Raw genomic sequence first — 18560 nt, forward strand, 5'->3', positions numbered from 1 at the left:
ACTATAATACAGTGATCAAACCTGAAGCGTTATATGCCTCAGAAACCTTAATCATTAGTGGCGGATCTTTAACCAAAGACATTGAGAAACAAGAAAGGAAAATTTTACGAAAAATTTTTGGCCCAGTTTGTATAGGTGGAATATGGAGAAAAAAATCACCCCAGGAGATATATTGTCATTCTGAAAAAATTTCTCACACTTTTCGGAAAAGACGATTGAAATTTTATGGACACATTATCAGACTGAACACTAACAAGCTAACTAAAAGAATTCTCAACCTGGCCCTTTCATTAAAAACCAAGAACAGCTGGCTTCGTGAAATTGAAACAGATCTCCAGGAAATCAACATCTCAGAAGACAATGAACAGGACAGATGTAAATTCAGAACCAAAATCGACAATCACCACTTTGAAGACAAACCCAACACTAGAGCTACTATAACCTGGACAGAAGAACGAAGGAAGAAACCCAGCGAGAGGATGAAGAGATTTTGGGAGGAAAAGAAGGCCAACACATCAGCTAAGCAAGTTGAACTGTGCTCCTGAGTAGGGCATAACAATGTAGAAAATAATAATAATAATAATAATAATAATAATAATAATAATAATAATAATGATGATGATGATGATGATGATGATGATGATGATGATGATGATGATGGCACTAGTTGCCATCAATGCCATTTAGGCTATCTACATGTCTATTTTAACATGCCATTTTACTCTACCGGATGGATCTCTGCTCAATCTAAGGCTGAATTTTAATTAACACTGACATGTAAACATCAAAATATGTCACCACAGATCTTTTACACACTGACATAGTACAACATGGAGTGCCAAATAGGCTTCTTTCTGTCTTTCAATAATCTGACCACCACTACCGGGTTTGAAATCCGGAGTGTGATACTGTATCACTGATCTGCAAAGGGCGCTGATATTTAAGTATACAGAAGGTATAATATTAAACCAGATAACTATAATTTGACTTTTCTCATTCATCAGTAAGGAAACTAAGCAGTAACTAACATTGCTGTAAATGTTGCGTTTGTACACGGAGTCACTCTCCAGGGACAGGTTGGGGTCCAAATTCCAAACACGAATTGTATCATCACTGGAGCATGTGATGAAACAGCCTGGAGGCATAGCAGGAGAGTTATTCACTTCTGGATCCAAAACAGGATACATGTCCACACCCCAGATGCATGCCGAATGAAACAGGAATGAATGGGACTTGCCCACTCGCTTGATGTCGTGGACATCCCACACGTACAGACTGTGATCATTGTACACACACGTCAGTTTATGGTTCATAGGGTCGTACGCAAGAGCCACAGCATCAGGATACTTGGCATTAGCAGGCGGTGTTGCCATGTGACTGCAAAGAAATACAAATCACTGTTCATAAAAAAATCATAAGAGAGAAAAGTTGTATTTAACACAATTTTATGATAATCTCAGAATGGTATGCAGCAAATTACAGTTACTATTCTACAGAATACAGTTTAGTATTGCTTACATAGCCTGAAGTTGGGACTCTGCAACTACAGTGAAACCCACCCAAAGTGGCTACCAGGCATTCTTTTGATTAAATGGCTGTTAGTACAGGGGGCCACTAAACAATGTTATGGAATTAAGGAAGAGGTCTATTTCATCATATGATTAGCTACGTACACTATAGTATAAAAGTAACGTGCATATGCAATGGCTGGTTAACATCTTGTATATGTAAATTGCAGTCAAATAAAGATTACGCCTATACTGTATAATGACAGGATGGTACTATGTATATAGTGCGGGCTATTTGAAATGTAGTGTAGAATGACACTTTAATTTTTAACAATTGACTTTACGTCGCACCAACACAGATAGGTCTTATGGCGACAACAGGATAGTAAAGGGCTAAGAGTTAGAAGAACGCAGCCGTGGTCTTAATTAACGCACAACCCCAATATTTGCCTGGTATGAAAATGGGAAACCACAGAAAACCATCTTCAGGGCTGCTGACAGTGGGGTTCAAACTCACTATATCTCAAATGCAAGCTCATAGCTGCGTGCTTCTAACTGCATGGCCAACTCATTGGGTAGAATGGCACTTTCTTCATTCACTTGATATACAATAAAATGTAACGTGGTTTTGTTTGTGGTATTTTGCAGTTTTTAGCAGCACAAGTTTCAAAAGATTCTAAAATTTTGGGGAATTTATCATAAGAACTCATCAAATCCTCAAAGATCATCAAGGGCTAGATGAGGGGAAAAACCTGAGGTTGGTACGATTACAAACTAGCTCAGTTACTATAACAGGAGGAATGCAGTCCTATGAATGAAATTGAAAATGGTTTTCAGGATACTTTGGATCTCAGAATGAACAAGTCAGAGATCTTCCCAAAGAAGATATTAAGACTAATATTCTTAAAATATCTTCCAATATTGTCAAGAAAGCTATCAAAGGTATTTTTTTAGATACATCGGCCAGGCCAGATCATATGCTATTGAGAACTATTAAAGGGCTAGAAATATATGAAATCCTAGCAATAATTATAAATACAGTATCATGCTTTTATCCATTATGTGCAAACAAAATTTCGAGGAGGCCGAACAATACTGCTCTACAAGGGAAAGGGAGATGTTGATAACCTTTCTTCCAGGCGTCCAGTAACTTAATAGTGACAAGAATTATTGAAAGAGTCTAGATCATGAATTAAGATCACAGATAGATATAAATAATAACCAACGTGGATTTGTTTCCAAATTTGCAGGATGTCATATACATTCTAGATTAGTTTCCGACTGTCTAAAACATACTAAATCAATGAATGGCAATTGCGAAATAGCCTTTATTGATGTTTACCATGCTTTTGATAGAACTGGTCATGCACACATTGAAAATTATTTCTCTGAGCAAGGAATATCACCTGAGCAAGGAATATTACCTGATCTCAAGCATTTAATTATTTTGCTACTGAAAGAAAATACAATTCAGGTAGAAATTGGAACTCAACACTCCAGAAAGACAGCTGTTCAATGTGGAGTGCCACAAGGTGGGCCATTGTCCCTGACTTTATTTAATCTTGCCATTAACTTTATCTATGACTAAGTTTGTGATCTGAATTTTGCTGCTGAACAACATGGTTATTTTCTAAGTGATAAACTAAAACCTGTCTGCTTAATGGGATTTGCTGATGATCACACTTTGTCTGCATATAGCTCCACTGTTTGTTTAATTGACATAACTCAAAATTACCTGTCATCTATAGGCCTTAACAATAATGCAAGTAAAAGTTCAGCAATTGTCATTAAATAATGGCAAACTATCACAATACACTTTAAACCTAGGATCAGGAGAAATGATCTCATCCGTATCGAGCAGCAAAACTATTAAAAATCTTGATTACACATTTAATAAAGACGCTCTCGTGGCTTTTCAGACAAATCTAGATCACCTCTGCTAAAGCCCAATCAGAAACTCAATATAATCAATCAGTAGAGTATATATTTCCTACTCTTGTTTATGCTCTGCAAACAGCACCAATAACAAAAATCCTGTTATTCATCCTTGATAGTCTAGATGTTATAATTTGATGAACTGTAAAGGAAATTATTGTATTGCCCAAGAGAATTACTAGCAATTATAATGCATGCACCTAGAAAATTTTGTGTTCTGAGGTTGATCAATTGTAAATGGGAAACTCCTTTACAGCATCTCTCAATTACAAATAAATTATCCAAATGTAAAGATCCTTATTTTATGAACATTTTTCATTATCATAATGAAATTTAGGAATGTCTGACCTGAATTAAATCATTAGGTATCACAGCTATAGTTTTCCAGACCCCCACACAAATAGGCAAACTATTATGTCTGCATTCATTTGAAAGCTGGTCATTAATGCCATGGCAAGGAATAGGGGATTCTCATTTCAAGGAATTTGCAACAACTAATAACTTTTTTATGATAGAGAAGATAATCTTTATCTCAATTTCATCAGAACCAACAGCTCTCATGAAACTAAACGTGAACTACGCCAATCTTCTAAGAGGAGTTCCTGACGGTGACTGGAATTGGTCATCCCTTTGTTGTAATTGTGCTAAGGAGAAGCCATGTGCTCGGAAATTGTTCCTTCAGTTCGCTACTCATTAATCAGAGGCACCACAGAGTAAAACACGAACTTACTAAATCCTTGATGAATAAGGGTTACGATTGTTTCAAAGAGATCCATGCATTGGATGAACATGAAACTAGCTTACGTGCTAAGTCATTATTCTTCATCTGTTTCCTTCGAGTATACTGGTGTTTTCAGCTGTTACCTTCCTTGCCTAAGCAACGTAATTTATACAACCTTTCTAAGTAAAGAAGGACTTGAAAACAGTGTGAAATAATGCCGAGGACATCAACATAGACCAAGATGGAAATGGGTCATACATCATAGCAACTGAAAATCTTTCAAGCACAATGATGTGATATGATATGATATGATATGATATGAAAGTAGGGTACTTACGCTATGCTCAGGCCTTGTGCCACATCTACACCCAGGTAGTGTGTGCGAGGTAGAGTGGTAACAAACTGTAGAGTGGCTGGGCTGAAGCAGCGAATGATTCCTTCAGCACAACCAATAAAAATGAAGGTCTCACCCACAGCCATGCAGTTGGCACTTGTAGTCTGGAACATATGACATTCTAAGAGACCTGTATACGGTAAACTGAGATACACTGAGATAAATAATGGGAGAGGTCAGTTATCATTCCTGTCCTGAGATATACATGAAAGAAGCAATAGGGAAACTTGGAAATGATGAAAGTGCCATACCTGAAATGGAATAAAAGAGCTCAAACAACGGCTTGCTTAATTAATAGTACAACCATAGCGAGTAGAGGAAAAAATGTGATCTCTCCCCTAGTTCATTGGCTCCCCTGATAGGCGACTCTTCCACCCTCAGTTGTCAAGATAGTTTAGATAGTTTCTGGACAGACTTTGTAGTCTTAGTAGGACTTCAATTCCTTTCTCAACTGTCTTGTTACAAAATAAAATCAACACTTCATATAATGTAACAGAAGTTTACAGATATGTCCACAACATAGCCATCACAGCACCCTAATCCTTTCAAATTGATAGTGATACTGTGTAAAATGCCCATACACTCGTAAAATATATCGCCCCATAGACTACGTTCACAGGAGAGATTTTGCTCCACTACACTTTCAACTTGCATGGACACATTATTATAATAAACTGCTCTTGAAGGCTGGTGAGAAAAGTGCAGTCAATGCTGCATTTATTGCTACAGTCCCGAATAAATGTGAGGGTTTTCCGTGAAGCAGGCTGACACTCTTATGACAATTTGTGACTTTCGATGAGTTGGATACTATATATACTCCTAAAATAAAAATAAATCAACCCTCCTTAGCAAGACTGCACTCCCAGTCTGGTAAGAGGTCATTCATGTTCTCAGTAAAGTCTAGTGCTTGCCTTATTTTATACTGTGCTTTCTCTACTACAGCAGTATTTGTCTCTTCTGTCTTAGTAATTCTCATTTGATTGACGAATGATGTCCATGTAAATTCAAATTTTTGCCCACAGTTACTACCCGATGACAGGGCATTTTTTTTTTTTGGGGGGGGGGATATAAATAGACTGCAACATGTGTAAATTCAGAAAAACTACTACCGAAGGGTGGTTGTCACAACTTAACGAAAATAATATACCGAAGTGCCATTCTAGCGGAACTTGATTAAATTTGGCTGTGAGCCCATACTGGAATCCTTTATTCCATAAATACCGGGACACATGTATAGTGCTCTCAATTGTTACTCTGAGGGATTCAAGAGTTCTTTCTGAAGCAAAATTATTATTGTTTCCACTGAGGTTATCTCTCAATTTTATTCAGGTTTGATGCCCTATTGAATCAAACATGAACGCTAATGCGTGATTTGAGAGTTTTTGCCATGTTGTTGGGTGTGTTCTTCTAAATTTACGAATCTGTCAACTTTTAATGAGTTTGTATTAAACTGAACATCATCTCTAAGTTTTACTTCGTCAAATATGAGAATTCTCGTGCAATTGTTTACACTCTTCTCATCACAGAAATAGTTCTCAACAGGATACTTAAGACCTTTATTATTTTTTGCAGATGAACATTTATAGCTTTTTAGGCGATTTATTTTTACGTAAGAGACATCTAAAAGGAATTTATTGTCATATTTCAAACCAAACCAAACCCCATGGCACTACAGCCCTTGAAGGACCTTGGCCTACCAAGCGACCGCTGCTCAGCCCGAAGGCCTGCAGATTACGAGGTGCCGTGTGGTCAGCACGACAAATCCTCTCTGCCGTTATTCTCTGCTTTCTAGACTGGGGCCGCTATCTCACCGTCAGATAGCTCCTCAATTCTAATCACGTAGGCTGAGTGGACCTCGAACCAGCCCTCAGGCCCAGGTAAAAATCCCTGACCTGGCCGGGAATCGAACCCGGGGCCTCCGGGTAAGAGACAGGCATGCTACCCCTACACCACGGGGCCGGCTGTAATATTTCACCCCTTCCTTATTTCTCAGGTCACATTTTTCAAGAATGGTATCAATCACCTTTTGCTTTCTACTTAATGTTGGCTCACTTACATAATTTGACTCAGACTGTAATTTGCAATCTCTTAGTTGTTTTCCCAGCAACAAAATCTTAGCATTAACTATTATCAATTTATTACGGATAGTCATTACGTAACGTTTCTGTCTCTTTAGTTTTCTTGTAAGTGACCGTATTGTCTTTCTAGCTGTGTCTGAACCTACTTCATTTCTTTTAGCACTCTCAGAACAAGCATCGAAATTTAATTTGCGGTGAGGTCTGTGGGATTTGTTTCTTGAACTTTCCTCCAGCTTAGGAGGTGGTTTTCATAGAATAATTTTATTTCTTTAATTGTTTTGTGAGATAATGTGGCAAATTGGGGAATATATGAAGAACAACACCAGATTTCTGTTTCCATGTATCTCTAGGAATTGCTACCTGTTCGCCTTGTATTACAAATAAGTCCGATTTAACAATAAATTCATAAAAAAAAATGTGAATCACACATGTAACCCTTATCAGAACGAATTTTGTCTTTTCTGGGAAATGCCTTTCCCCATTCTGAACATTCTATTTCATCTTTAGATGGTTTGAAGAAGTGTTTACCCTTCAAAGTTTTGTAGCTAGACTAACAGCCTGTGACAAGCAAGTAAGCAATTTTTCCTCTTTGGAATGTGTGTAAGTTTTATAAGCTCAGTACTATGTTTACACTAACTGAATGAACCCATCACTAAATCACATGCTCTTCACTTTCACTTAGGTTTTGATTTCACAGAACAATACTACACTACACCGAAGATAAACATATTACAACTAAAGATACCAACCCTCACATAGCAACGGTGTTGCCCCTAGTGGACAACTCATCGCAGTCCCTATCCTTAAAGTTCACACTTTTCCTTCTACTCATTATGGTATGACTACACTGTTATAAAATTTAATTAACACTGATTAACCTAAAATTAGAGGTTAATAACTGAAGCAAATATTTTTCACTGTCCCCAAATGTGACATCTCTTAATTATCACAGGGACAGGTACCAGATTTCCCTCTAAAGTCAGCTGAGAATGGATTGCTTAAAACCACAGTGGTAAATTTTTCCAAGAGGGTATCAATGTACCCAAATGTTTATAAACATAGCGTAAACTGAGGTCATATTCTGGGCTACTTACATCATTATTATCTTCTCATTTATCCCTGAAACAATGATCCACCACCATCACCACCTTCTTTTAATAAAACTAAAACATTACCTTCACAGTGATTCATATCTGCATTTAGGTGCCAAAGAAAAAATGTAAAACAATATTATTCTGTTAAATAATGTACATACTGAAGATAATTACATATTTTCTACATGATGCAAGCTCAGAAGCCAATACCAGAAATGTCCGGTTTATGTTCCTTCTTTTAATTAAAATGTTTATTTCAAACAAATCCTCTAAACGTAGAAACACACTTACCCTGAGCTCAACCCATTTGTCCAACAACCGCCTGTTGTTGAATTCGCACAAGAGCCCAGACTTAGTGATAGCATACGTTGAATCACCCATATCACCACGTCCGCAAGCCACATCACAGAAATAGTTGTTGCGTTGCTCACCTAGGATAGCCGATCGACCCATCAGTGGCACTGGATCTTTGTACTATAAAATAGAGAGAACTTCATATCAGAAAGTTGACAAACATCACTGAATTTATCTTTGATGGTCATAAGAAAAACTACTTTAGGAAAAAGAAGAATGTTTCCTCTTCAGAGGATTTCTAGACTATTCAGATGAACCAACTTTAAATTATTCAGAATATAAATAATCTAATGGCTGTAAGCTAAATATTTTCTAAACCACCTGAGAAATCCATTGACATTTACGATATGCAGCAATGCTGTATTACTTTTTTTCCCCTCCTAATTGTATAGTAATGGTTTGTTACATTACTTCCACACCAAAAGTAAACTGAACTCTATAAAAAGATTATCAATAGCCGATAGGGTTTAAGTTATGAAGGAGAACAATGGATTTTAAACAGGTTGTTAAAATAGACAAAATTATATTCTTGTTCTTTATATGTGTATAAATCATGATTCAAAAATTTCTGATGTTAAATATAACAGGATAATGGAACAGACAGTCAACAGAAGGGTGATGTATTTTAGCAACAGTAAGGTAGCTCAATAATCTACAAGATAAGTTCGTTTAATGATTCTCTTGTCTTTTGAATCAGATTGAGTTTCTTTAATCAACTGTTGACATAATAAGACATTTTTATAACACCATATTAGTAAACTGGGCTATAACAAGATAAATATACTCACTACTCAAAAGTGGTAATCAAATTTGATCATCAATGGACTTGCGGTCAGTAAATGATGATGATGATGATGATGATGATGATGATGATGATGATGACGACGATATTGGTATGTCCTACTATCTACTTCTATGGTTTTCAGAAACATCCCAAGATGAACAAAATATTATTTAAGGAGAAGCAGAACTTACTACCTTGTTATCATTGTGGTTTACCTATACAGCCTATTGGTATATTACAGTATATGGTTTACAGACTTTTTCTGTTCTACAGTAATATCAACTAACATACAGAGTCACATTAATGTTTCCACTGCCCTGAAAGCATCTTGTTGTAGTGTTGCAGCTAGCCTCTTCCATTAAGTCAGACAATTTCACTTTGCTTACAACTACTACTCCTACTACTACCACCTACTACTGCTGCTGCTACCTACCAATCCATACTTCCGGATGTCCAGAACTAAGGGAGAGAGCACTCTTTTATTGCAATTTGTTCAGGTTTGATACATGCATTAGATTTTTAATTTTTTAACTGTTACTATACTAAATATAATTTGTTATGTGCTAGACGTTTACAAAGCTATATTGTCTAGGACAACATGCACCTTTCCTTAGCTTATTTACAAACTTAATTCAATAAATGATCATTAGCAAACATAATACAATGGCTCACCTTGCAGCAAACTGACAAATAACACACCCTTCTACTTAGCAGCAGAGATAATTTAAATAATTGTAAATACCCACTTTCCAGCAGATACTACAACGCTATGTCAAACCTCTTCAAGCAAAACACAAAAGCGTCTTCACAGGCACTTAGAAAAACTTTTCAAGTATATCACACCATCATAGTCACATAGTCACAAGTCTTATGGGAGTATCCTACCATTTACAACATGCCTTATTTAATGACTTAATTATGAATATAATGACATGACAATACAACAATTTAAATATTACTACATTTGGCATAACTTTTAACCTGCTAGTAATTTTATTCATACCTGCAATATGCCTTACTTAACGTCTGAGTTAAGTACAAATGACAAGACAATACAATTTATATATTACTACATTTGACATAATTTTTTCCTACATTTTATTCATTATTCTAGGATATGCAGGCCTCTTATCAATCTTATCCTTATCCTTCATTACTCTCGTTTTTATTAGTTTTGATGTTTTCAATTTCCTTTTTCCACATACTTTTTAAGGTACAAAAAATGTTGCTATTCTTCCCACTGTAATCCACTCTTTATTTAATATTTTAGCAATTGTATAGAATTCTCTCTCTTTCATTTTTGTTTTCTTATTCACTTCCCAGATATTTCACTCTCATTGCTTCGGTTGCTCAAAAAACTCTCAATGGATGTGCTTCTTCAATTTCTTCTCCACATAGTAGACACTGATTTTCCTTATTTATCTTTCTCTGACCCTTGTTTTTATAAATTCCCATTAGCCAACATACCATTCCTCTCACTTCTCTGTTAGGAAGCCTTTCTCTCCATTGCCATATAGGCCTAGTGTATGATTTTACAAAATTCTAGCAGTGTCCTTTTAGTTCCACATTCCATCATGATCATCTGTTTCTCAACATCATTCACTCTGACCATTACTTTCTTCCTGAATTCCTTTATACTGAATCTCTTTACTCCAGTAGCTTCCCATTCCTATTCTGTCGAGCATCCTTTTCATTTTCTTTAGCCAGGAATCATGCTTTAAGTGTTCCATCTGTTGTTTGTATGCTAAATTCAGTATTTCCCTCCCCTCTCCCCTTCTTAATCTTAACCAATATTTTATTATTTTCTTGACTATATCTGCTTGAATACTTATGTTCTTGCATAATCTTCTAACTCCACAATTTGCTGTGCACTCTGCGGGCCCCATGATTATTTTGCAGAATTTGTTGTTTGTAACATCTAATTTCTCTCTACTTCAATACCCCATATTTCTGCCCCATACATTGCCCTTGAAATCACTAGCACATTTAAAAGATTCTTATGTAACTTGTATTCAGTATTTGGCATCTTCCTCTCTGAACATCTTGTACTGGATAAAGCGGCCAACCCTTTCATTTTAGCACGTCTTATTTGCTCATTCCATTTCCCATTCGAAGTTGTAATAATTCCTAGATATTCTATTTTATTAACACCTTCCAGCTCTATACCCTCTAATCTCCAGCCTCTTTCATTTTTTAATTTATTTCCTTTTTTACATACCATTACTTTTGTTTTATTGATATTTACTTTCAGATTCCATATTCTGCAATATTCAGCAGTTTTATTAAGACTGTGTTGCATACCACCTGGTGATAGAGAGAGCAGTAGAATGTCATCTGCAAAAATTAGGCCAGGAATTTCTTTATTATACATACATGGGCATGTTCTATCCTCCTTCCCTTGATTATCTAACACAACGTTAATGAAAAAAAAAATTATGAACAATATTTGTGATAATTTACATCCCTACTTTAGTCCAATATTTGAGTGTATCTCTCCTACTGCCGAGTCTTCCTTCACTTTAATCATGCATATCACCTCTGTGTATAATTCTTCTATGGCCCTGATCATTTTGTTCGACAACCCTATCCTAGCCAGCTTTACAACAATTAATTATTTTTGCCCGCCTTCTCAATAAATCAAAAGCTTTCTGGAGGTCTATCGCTGCAATATATAATCTCCCACCTTTTTTCTCTTTAAATATTTGTCTATTATTCTTTTAATTATAAACATACTATGTGTGGTTCTCATTCCTTTCCTAAAACCTGACTGGTACGCTGAGAGTATAGAGTAATCTCCTGCCCACTTTATAATTATTTTTGCTCGAATTCCAGTATAAATCTTACTAAGTGCATCCATCAAGGTAATACCCCTATAGTTGTTGGTATTTGATCTCTCCCCTTTCCTTTTGTATAGTGGACATATAATTCCTTCTTGCCAAGAACTAGGAATTTTTCTGCCATCAAAGATGTTCATGAATATTCTAGTTATTTCCAGCATCTGGTTGTTTTTACCTAAGTCGTTCCAAAATGAATAAGTGATTCCACTGATAGCACCTTTTTTACCCTCCTTACCTTTTTCCAAAGTGTCTGCCACTTCACCTGTTGTTATTGGGTCGTCTAATTCAGGTAGAGTGTACTCAACATGTCTAAGCATACCAGTATGGGTTTCATTCATTTTCCATGTATCATTACCCCCTAACAAACCTCTGAAATATAGGCTACGAACCTCTCCTCATTGCTTATGATTGCTTAATTATTACTTTTATATTCTTTACAGATTTTGCTTATTTTGTTCCGTATTTTCTTTGTTTCATTTTCTTTACAATATCTATTTAATAATTTTACCTCTTTCTCCTGCCAGTTCTTTTACATTTCACTCAATAAATCTTTGTACTCTTTCCTCATTTGGCAAAAGCTAACCTTAAGTCTTCCGATCCCTCATTTCTGTATACTTTTAGTGCCTTTACCACTTTGATTTTCTTTTCCTTACACTCATCATTGTACCAAGAATTATGTTTGATTTCCCTACTCTTTCTTACATTTTTTTGTCTGCTATTGATATTGATCTTTCAATCATTTTTATTGCTTCTTCTATGTTATTATTCTCTATCATGTTCTCAATGTCCAACTTCAAAATTTCAAACGTTTTCCCCCTACAATAGTTGCTAAATTCATCTCTATGTTCCTCCCTCCATGTAAACCTAACCAGTTGTTTTCATACATAGTTAATGTGGTGTTTCTCTTCTGGTTTTCCTTCATCTCTCATTAATCGAATAACAACTGGGAAATGATGGGATGCTGCCCAGTTCTGTACCTTAATGTCTTTGATACAAGTTAGCACTTCCCAGGATGCTAATACTAGGTCTATCGTACTCCCTCCTGACTTGACAATATACATTAAGTTGTTACTACTACTACTACCACTACTGATACTACTACTACTACTACTACTACTACTACTACTACTACCACCACCACCACCACCACCACCACCACAACAACAACAAGTGCCATATTCTCATTGGACGTTGGCAGTCAACCTGGTCCAGGCCTCCTTACTAACAGCTGTTCTATATAAACCAGCTGATGATGAATTGGACCACTGGCAGAGGTTTCCCAACCAGGAAATGTGTCATCGCCCAAGGTCCCTTCTTCTTTGTACTTTTCCTTCAAGTATGAGTTGCTGGAGGTGGTATTTCTTGTTACATATAATGTGTCCAACGTATGCCGTCTTCCTTTTTTTATTGTCTTTATTATTACTTCTGTTTTCTCACATGCCGTATAATGACGCCGTTCGGTATGTGATACGACCAAGATATTCTCAGCATATGACGATAACACCAGAGCTCACAGCCATTTAACCATTTAATTCCCACGGCCCAGTGTCTAAGCCTCCACACCATAATACAAAGTGGAGAAGACATAATGCTTAAGGACTCGGGTTCTAAGATGAAGGCTTAAGTTCAGATGACATAATACTTTCTTCACCTGATGGAATGCCATCCATGCTTTCTGAATTTGGATTTTTATTTCCTGACATTGGTCCCATCTCTAATTTAGTGAACAGCCTAAATAATACAGAGGTATTCTTAGTAGTTGTTTCCCCACTGACAAAGATTGGATTATATTTGTCACGGTTTTTTTTCTCTCTCTCTCTCTCTCTCTGTGTGTGTGTGTGTGTGTGTGTGTGTGTGCGCGCGCGCGTGCGTGTGCGTGTGCATGTGCGTGTGCGTGTGCATGTGCGTGTGCGTGTGCGTGTGTGGGAATGGTATACATTCTTGTTGAAACCCTTTACAAATGTGAAATTCTTCTGATGTATGGTTCAATGTTTGTACTTAAGCTCTCTGATACCAGTACAGATTAGCAATAATTTTTTTTTTTTACGTCGCGCCGACAGAGATACATCTTGTGGCGACGATGGGATAGGAAAGGCCTAGGAAGTGGAAGGAAGCGGCCGTGGCCTTAATTAAGGTACAGCCCCGGCATTTGCCTGGTGTAAAAATGGGAAACCACGGAAAACCATCTTTAGGGCTGCCGACAGTGGGGCTCGAACCCACGATCTCCCGATTACTGGATACTGGCCGCACTTAAGCGACTGCAGCTATCGAGCTCGGTCTTAAATTTTTTGTCACCTATGCAACATACTTTTAGAATTTTGAGAAGCTTCTTATGTTGGAAGTCAAGAGCTTTTTCGAAGTCTACTAAACAAGCAAACACATTGTAGTTTATATCTTGGCACATTTCTACCAACACATGAAGACTACATAAAGCATCTCTTGCCCCAAAGCCATTACTGGAACCAAACTGTCTCTCTCCAATTTGTTCTTCTTATGTCCTATATGTGTGTTCATGGATCACTCTTAGGAAATATGGCTCATCAAGCAAATGGTTTGAAATCTTTCACATTTCTTTGTGTTATTTTTCTTCGGTATTGGTATAAATGCTGACATCAACCAGTCATTTTAATGACCTTGGCAAACATTAATAAAGTATCATAAAGGCTTGTTTGAATTCATAAAAAAAAACTTCAAATTGATGAAGTTTAAAAAGATATGTTTCTAAATATTCTCCCGTACCCGCAACTACGATACTAGCGCAACACACTACTGGAGTATTGTTGAGAATTTCACTCTGTCTCAATTTTCACTGACAAAACTCTTTAGAATATTATTTCAATGAATGATTTTATAAGCATTCTTCACTCCTAACGTAAAGAGCACACTCACATTATAGACACAAAAATTAATCAAGTTAATCTTCATGTGACTAGTGTACTATGTGCAGAGTATGTCTATTGCTTAGCTCAGCATTTTCCAGTCAGTGATCACATACCCTTGGGGAGTATGTGGAAAATTGTAAGTGATGGAAGAAAAAAATAGTCTATAAATCAAATCCACAAACAGGAATTGCAGAAAAACATAACAGAAAAATATCTAACATTTCAGAAGCAGAGGTATGAGTTAAAATTTGATTGGAGCTTCAACAGTGTCTGCCTTGAAACGAATGGTGATCGGTAAGAACATGTTCGCAAAATCAATACTCTCCCATTTTTTTAGTTTCCTGGTTCACTCTCGAGTGCCGATTCTATCTCTGGCATGTTCTGCCATATGTTGGGTATTGTTTAGTACTAACTGATCACAGCTTATAGCTTCAGGAAGTAACTTACAGAGTTTTTTGTAGACGTCTGTGGAGTTCATCTGTGATGTAACCAGCATGGCGAAACAACAAGCTAGTTGCTCTCGCAGCAAAGTTATTTCGGACCAAAGAATCTTTCAGTTATTAACCACAGTGGAAAGTGACGATGAAGATGATGATTTTAATGAATTGTTAAGCAATTTTGAAACTGAGTGTGATACACACAGGGATTAAAATATTGGAAGTGAGAAAGAAACAGAGCCTTCTTCTAAACTAAAGAAGAAAAACACCGAGTTCAAAAGCTATTTCATCACTATTTTTGTGGTGGATGGATGACTTTTCTCCACCCGACTTTCAAGTAACTGTGACAGACTCTAGGAGCCAGTGTTTGATGACAACCCCAAAATCATTGTGCCAGTAGAGTTGGTGCAGCTGCTTGTTGATGAAACAAATCCGTATCACAAACAAAAGGTGGAAAACATTGAGCTCTCACCACATTCCAGGTTTAGAAAGTATTTTAAAATTTCAACTTATGTACTTGTTACATGTATTAGTTGCCGACAGATTTTAGGAAATAATTTTATTTTGTTTTTTTTACTGTATAAAGATGATGTATATGCAGGCCCAAAAAGTGTAATTTTGTTTTCTCTCAAAATAATATTGAACATGTGTGTAGGATTTTCCATTTGCATTTAGATTTATAAAGAACCAACATTCATAAACATTTTAAGCTAATCACCACACTGGTAAGTTAAAAAATGAGGCTTCTACAATTTTTTTACATACGAATGAATAAACTCAGCACTGAGGTACCAAACAGTCAACTGGTAACTCAGTACCTAAAAGGTTAAACAATACAATGTCTTGGCGAATTCAGAATACATTAATGTTCCCAATGGCTAGTGAGTAACAATGACTATTTCAGACTTTACAGCTAATACAAACAAATATTATGATTAAATTAAGAGCATGTTGAATACCTGATAATCACTATTTAATATGAAGCTGTACTTATTTTCAGAGTTGGGAAGTAACGGAATAAAAGTAATCAAATTACTTGCAACGATTACATGCGAAGTAACTTTAACTTGTAATTGTTACTTTTACAAAATGCAATTTTAACTTGTAATTTACTTCTTGAAATAAAATTGTAATTGTTACTTTTTAGTAATCATTACATTCTAGTAATTACTGTACATTGCACAGAAGCAGAAACGGCAAAAAAATAATTCATGATGAAGGTAACATTTTCTGTTCTACTACAGCAGAACCAGCAACTTCATAAATACTGGATGAAGTACTTTCTTACCTCGGCAGTACTTTCAAAGGCATCATACTTGTACTAATGATCTTCTCAAAATTAAACACAGGTGCTCCTCTAGAGTAAATGCAAAGATATACTTTCCCCCAAAGACATCGAGGTTTACCGATGAGAATCTTAAGAGCCAAGTAATTTATTTTCAATGTAAATGGAAAATTATTTGAAATGTGATTTCCTTAAGACTAGCGTTCTCTAAAGTAATTGTAATTGCAATGTTACTGAAAAAGTAATTTATAATTGTAACTGAGTAAAATATTTCTCAGGTTACTGTAATTCAGCCCAGTTAACTTTCTTCCTGGACTCTTCCCATCATTGCTTATTTCTGTGTTATGAATATCGTAAAATTGAATCTGTGATTGGTACTTTTCCTTTCCTAACTCATTACCTGATTTCTATCATTTTACATTGAGTTAGGAACTGAAAATATTTAAACTGCTACTGTTTAACAGACAAGGGTACAATTTATAGAAATTGGTTTTAAAAGGTTGTACAAAGATTGGGTAACACTGCCTTAACTATTAGTTCTACAAGTAGTTGATGATATAGTTTTGATAGCAGCCAATCTGCACTAAAAGCAAATTCCAAAGAACATGACAGTTAAGATAAAATTGCCACCAAGTTCCTCTAGAAAGTTCAATGTAAAACGAGTGATATGTACCTTTGCTGAACGCGAGTACTCAAGGTACCAAAACTTGACATGACGATTCCCAACAGTAACAAAGTAGTTGCCATTTTCCGCAAAGGATACAGCCTTCACCTTCGTAGATACTTTGTTGGATGCAACCTTGACATTGGCTCGCCAGTCCCAAACATTGACAATCATGTCATGCTGAGAGCCCACTGAAACCACATACTTGTGGCTGGGAGAAAATGCCTGCAACAAACAGAATAACACAAAATAATAATTATTATATTACATTATTACCGAAAATGAATTTAGAAATAAGGATAATACAAATATACATTAGTATTTTAAAAATATTAACTTTGCAGGACTACAGAGGGAATCAGACTCTGATGTTCATGAAAGGGAACTGCTAATAAACAACAGAAAACTAATGACAGTTCCAAATACAGTCAAAATGCAATGGGTAAACAAAAAGTTCATGGTACTCGGCATAATTTGTAATGATCATGATGCGTTGTAAATTAACGCATATTCCAAATCATACTTAGGAATTCAGAATAGCATGTCAGCAATTTCAGAAGCAAAGGCACTATCAGTATTATTTTTTCCAAAAGTAGCCAAGTAGCTAATGAATAAAACAGGACCGATGGAATAAAATATTTTAACATTACTTTTCACATTAATGTTTGCATCTTTTTCTGAGTCAGGCATGTAATAAAATGCTTTCAGACATAAAGAAACGCATTTCCCTGGAAACTCCAGATAACTTCATGGCAAGCAATAGAAATATATACAGTACATATGGGTAGTATCAAAAAAAGCCTGACTAATTTTTTACTTATGATTTTACAATCCTTTTTCTCAATGTTTTCAATGTCTGCTTTTCTCTTTAAAATTAGCATTTATGACCATAAAGACATCCTGGTTTAATGACAAAGGATCAGCATGAAGGCTTGCAGCTGGGCTGAGTGGCTCAGACATTTAAGGCACTGGCCTTCTGACCCCACCTTGGCAGGTTCGATCCTGGCTCAGTCTGGTGGCATTTGTAGGTGCTCAAATAAGTCAGCCTTGTGTCAGTAGATTACTGGCACATTAAAGAACTCCTGTGGGACTAAATTCCAACACCTCGGCGTCTCCAAAATCCGTAAAAGTAGTTAGTGGGACTTAAAGCTGTTATTATTATTATTATTATTATTATTATTATTATTATTATTATTATTATTATTATTATTATTATTATTATTATGGCTTGCAAAATGTGTGTACTAACAGATGCAGTTGTTACAACACAATGAGAATTGTAGTACCAGATAATCACAATCGTTATTCTCATGTGTCCTCATGCAGTAAACAATCCTTTTGTAGTTCATATTTGGATTATTCTTGTTACTGAAAACCTGAGTTGGGATGTGAATGAGTAAAAGTAATCAAATTACTTGTAACGATTACATTCTAACTAATTTTTATTTGTAGTAATTAATTTGTACAAAATGTAATTTTTACTTGTAATTTACTTCTTGAAATAAAATTGTAATAATTAGAAACAGGAAAAATAAATGGTGGTGATATATTTTCCAGTTCTACTATAGTAGAACCAGTAATTTAATC

General features: G+C 35.9%; 1 protein-coding gene across 1 annotated transcript in view; it reads right to left on the reverse strand.

Moving 5' to 3' along the window:
* The window catches only part of Wdr62 (WD repeat domain 62), a 459879-nt gene that overhangs the window by 203274 nt on the left and 238045 nt on the right, over positions 1 to 18560 (reverse strand). The window contains exons 4-7 of the mRNA XM_067135382.2: positions 16983 to 17198; positions 8022 to 8204; positions 4502 to 4662; positions 1029 to 1377 (exon numbers count right to left, since the gene is read on the reverse strand). Coding sequence (XP_066991483.1) covers positions 1029 to 1377; positions 4502 to 4662; positions 8022 to 8204; positions 16983 to 17198 — 909 coding nt within the window. The remainder of the gene's footprint in view (positions 1 to 1028; positions 1378 to 4501; positions 4663 to 8021; positions 8205 to 16982; positions 17199 to 18560) is intronic.

Source organism: Anabrus simplex, chromosome 1 (genome assembly GCF_040414725.1).
Source record: "Anabrus simplex isolate iqAnaSimp1 chromosome 1, ASM4041472v1, whole genome shotgun sequence".
Taxonomy (NCBI): Eukaryota; Metazoa; Arthropoda; class Insecta; order Orthoptera; family Tettigoniidae; genus Anabrus; species Anabrus simplex.